This window comes from Brachyistius frenatus, unplaced genomic scaffold, assembly GCF_029030835.1.
Source record: "Brachyistius frenatus isolate BFR_SWC_R1_liver_20210118 unplaced genomic scaffold, ASM2903083v1 Contig_382, whole genome shotgun sequence".
NCBI classification, from domain to species: domain Eukaryota; kingdom Metazoa; phylum Chordata; class Actinopteri; family Embiotocidae; genus Brachyistius; species Brachyistius frenatus.
This window is the reverse complement of record NW_027210981.1, coordinates 92501-96242: the sequence shown is the minus strand read 5'-3', so window position 1 is coordinate 96242 and position 3742 is coordinate 92501. Positions and strand designations below refer to the sequence as shown.

Sequence of the window (3742 nt, the reverse complement as noted above, 5' to 3'; positions counted from 1 at the left end):
TGCGTGTGTGTACATTTTAATAAATAAACTGGAAATTCAAGGTTTTTTCCAGAACACAAAACACTTGTGCAACATTCGTGCGTTACAAATCGGTGCATTCGTTTAGGCGAGTCCCGGCTGAGGTCGACGAGGTCAGCAGACGACAGCCTGCTCAAATTTAAAACCTTATCTGCTTACCGAGTGGCTAAAATTGTAAACACAGCAGAGTAAATGTCAATTTACATGTTCGAATCGTGAGTATTTAAAATGCAATACAGAAGTAGAATTCACATTTTGGTATTTTTTGTTTTAGTTAAAAACCAGGACTCTTGGCCCAAAATGAATGCCTGACTGACATCTGAAGTGTTAGTGTCAAACACGGTAAAAAGCAGCTAAACACACAGCTAGCTACAGCAGATGAGCTCTCCACCCATCGAAGGCACCCCCTCCACCCCCCACCGGCGGGACGAGGCGCTACGAAGACCGGTCGCTTCGCAAAAAGCCTTAACAGTGTTAAAGATGCCACTTTGGCACTTCACCTGAAAGAGAGACATCGTTCAACATTTTGGGAAAAACGCTCACTTGCAGAGACAAACGAGACGTCTGACGTCACACTGTCCGTCAAACGTAGAGCTGCGGCCGTTTAGCTTAGCTTAGCGTAAAGACTGTAAACGGGGGGAAACTGTTAGCCTGAAATGGAAAAGCAACAACTGGCCATTTTACAGGAGGTTGTATAAAACGATGATTTCTTGAGATGTTCCTGCACATAAATCCAGTGGATTGTACAGTGGTGGGTGGTTTGTTAAGCCCCGCCCCCAATTTACTGTTGCTATGCAGTTAATGCAGTTAGCGACGTGGTGACGACAGATTTACCGAAGCATGATTAGTTTGTGGTGAAAAGAGTCGGGTGGTGTATTGATGTTTGATATCTTTATATATTTATATTTATATATATTTATATATATATATATTTGGTATCTTCAAACATCGTCCTCGATGTTTGATATCGTAACATGGTGATGTGGTATTGAGCGTTTCCCAAGTTTTAAGGCTGTCGTACAGTGGTGTAGTTTTATGAACCGACCGGACTGTTCTGTTGTCTTTATGTTCCGATGACTTGTTATTGATCAAACATCTCTGTAAACAGTCATCACAACAAAACCGTCGAGACATCGAGATATTTGGTCAAAAGTGTCGACACTTCGTCTTCCGTCCGTACGATGAGTCCTTGATTTCAGGCAAGTAAACAAAAGCAGCTTCTTATTTCTGCTCGGAAACCGGAATCTGAGATTTTTCTAAAGATTACAACCGTTTCTCGTAAAGTGTACAAGCTGTGGTTAGCTAGCTGGTTAAGCTCATGAATTGGTTTGAAACCGGCTCGTTTTCTTTCCTTGTTGTTTCGGTCTGAATCCATTTTGACACCTTAATGCACTTGATGGCTACATACATGCTATCGGCTAAAACCCGGTTTTTCTTTTCACGTTGTTTTAACTTTGAACCTGAACAGAAAAGCGCCTGCAGGACGAGGACCAACGTTAGCTCAACTAACATTACAATCACCAAAATACAGATGCTGAAACTTTGTTAGCATCCAGGATATGATATGCTTCAAAACTAAAAACTAACCTATAACCACACAAACTAATATAATATAATATAATATAATATAATATAGTATAATATAATATAATATAATATAATATAATAGTTCACCATTGACTCTTTGGCCTCGGAAGTAACGATGAGTTACATCTGTAGTGAAGCTAGCTAGCTGCCCTTTAAACCGTCTTTACACTTTGGTCTTTGTGTTTCATCTTTTAGGGTTTTTTGAGTCTTGTTTTTTTTAATCCAAAATTACATTTACAGTCTGAATACTTCCTGAATCAACTTTCACACACAAAGATGGAGCTCAGCGGTGACCGTTAGCTACGTCAATAATAAACACGAGCGTTCCCAAAATGTTGAACTCTGACGTTGCAAAAGTAAAGTTTGGTTGTTGGGCAGCTCAGCGACGGGTCACATCCCGGCAGCGTATCCACACCAAAGACCAAAGACCACCAAGGACGCGGTCAAGACAACAGCTGATTATCTTCGTAGTAACACCGATATATTTGAAAACCCTCCGAACACACTCGATGCACGTTAAAGACTCGCGGCCTCGTCGCGGCTTCTTTAAACGTCGTGTCCTTGGTGTCCTTTTTTAAAAATGCAAACAATCTAAGACATAAAAACAACGTTGTCTAAAAAAGAAGGTATAAAGCTGATACCAGAGACATTCAGTCTGTCCTCTCAAAGTAAAAACAAGCATCATTTGCATAAATAAAAGCTCGGGGGATTATGAATGTCGGGCTCGATGATGATGTCGGCGTCGACAGAGATAATGTCGGTTACATCGTAGAGTTGCATTTTTTGAGGTAACTTCATCGTGGGAGTAAAAGGCGGCGGAGCGGCGCTCGTCTCCGTGGAGACGCCGCACAAACATGCATCGGACAGAAGTGAACATGGAGATAGAGGTGTTCGTGTGTTCGTCCCTTTTTGTTCGCATCATTCAAGTTTAAAAATAATAATAATAATAATAATAAATCGCTAGAATAAAAGCGTCGGTAATACTGGATGTTTTTTTACGATACAATCTGTGTACCAGCGATGTTCTTCTTCTTCTTCTTCTTCCTCTTCTTCTTCCTCTTCCTCCTCTTCCTCCTCTTCCTCTTCTTCCCGGCGGCGGCGGCGGGCCGGTCAGGGGAGCAGCTGCTGCAGCTCCGAGTCGTCCAGCTCGTTGACGGCGACGATGTGGTCCAGGTGTTGCAGGTAGCGCTCCGGGTCACGCATGAAGTGCGGGATTCTGGTCCTCGGGAGCGTTGCCTGAAGTCGCAGCTTCTCCACGTCTTCGTAAGACACCTGCGAAGGAATAAGAAGACAGAAAAGGGAAGTCAATGCCAAGTTGCCTTTCAAGTGTAATAAGCGCCGAGGGCCACTAGGGGCTGGCTTCATTACACTCCCATTAACATCCCCCCTGGCTCGTCCAAATATGGTCACTTCTGGACCCCAAAAAACAAGATGGCGACGGCTGAAAAGCCCTCGAAACATAAGTTTACGGGCTGATGGGTAAAACCCTGAAACTAAAACCGTTTCATGAGTGTCTGACCGGCGGAAGGAGAAGTAGTTCCCATCAGTAGGGTTTTTATTTAGACTACTTCCTGGTGGTGGTGTTTTTACTTCCTACACTTTCTTCCCAGAATAGTAAATTAATACATCAATCTTTTAATGAGAATCTGTTTTACAGCAGAAGAGTTGATATCAGAAGTTCTATCATTTTGTTTCAGAGAATTACAGATACAAAATTTTCAAGACAGAAATATTCATCAGAAAATCAGAAAATAATCAACAGATTAACGGTACAGAAAACACCGTCAGCTGAACTCCACCTGGACGAAGGTCAAAGGTCAAGTTCAGAAGTGTATTAACGGACCTGAACTGGATCAATATGAGCAGAGGTGTTATTTTCTCTTACCTCAGACGTCCTGCAGGGGGCAGAAGCTGCTCATATATCACATCTGTTTCATCTGGAAGAACATCTGTTTGATTTGATCTGGTCTGATTCATCATTCTTACACAGCAGGTAGAACTTCCTGTTGACACTCACCTTCCCCAAAGACGTCAACATCTTGAAGTCGATGTTCCGTCGGTGGCGAAGAATCCGCAAGATCCCGTCCAGATAAACCTGATCTTTACTGAAGCAGCCTGAGACGGAGCAACACCACGG

The 3742-nt window shown here is 42.7% G+C and overlaps 1 protein-coding gene across 1 annotated transcript in view; it reads right to left on the bottom strand.

The window, feature by feature from the left end:
* The window catches only part of kiaa0895l, a 10971-nt gene continuing 7229 nt past the window's right edge, over nt 1-3742 (bottom strand). The window contains exons 6-7 of the mRNA XM_069724582.1: nt 3623-3720; nt 1-2877 (exon numbers count right to left, since the gene is read on the bottom strand). Of these exons, the coding sequence (XP_069580683.1) occupies nt 2716-2877; nt 3623-3720 (260 nt within the window). The 3' untranslated portion in view covers nt 1-2715. The remainder of the gene's footprint in view (nt 2878-3622; nt 3721-3742) is intronic.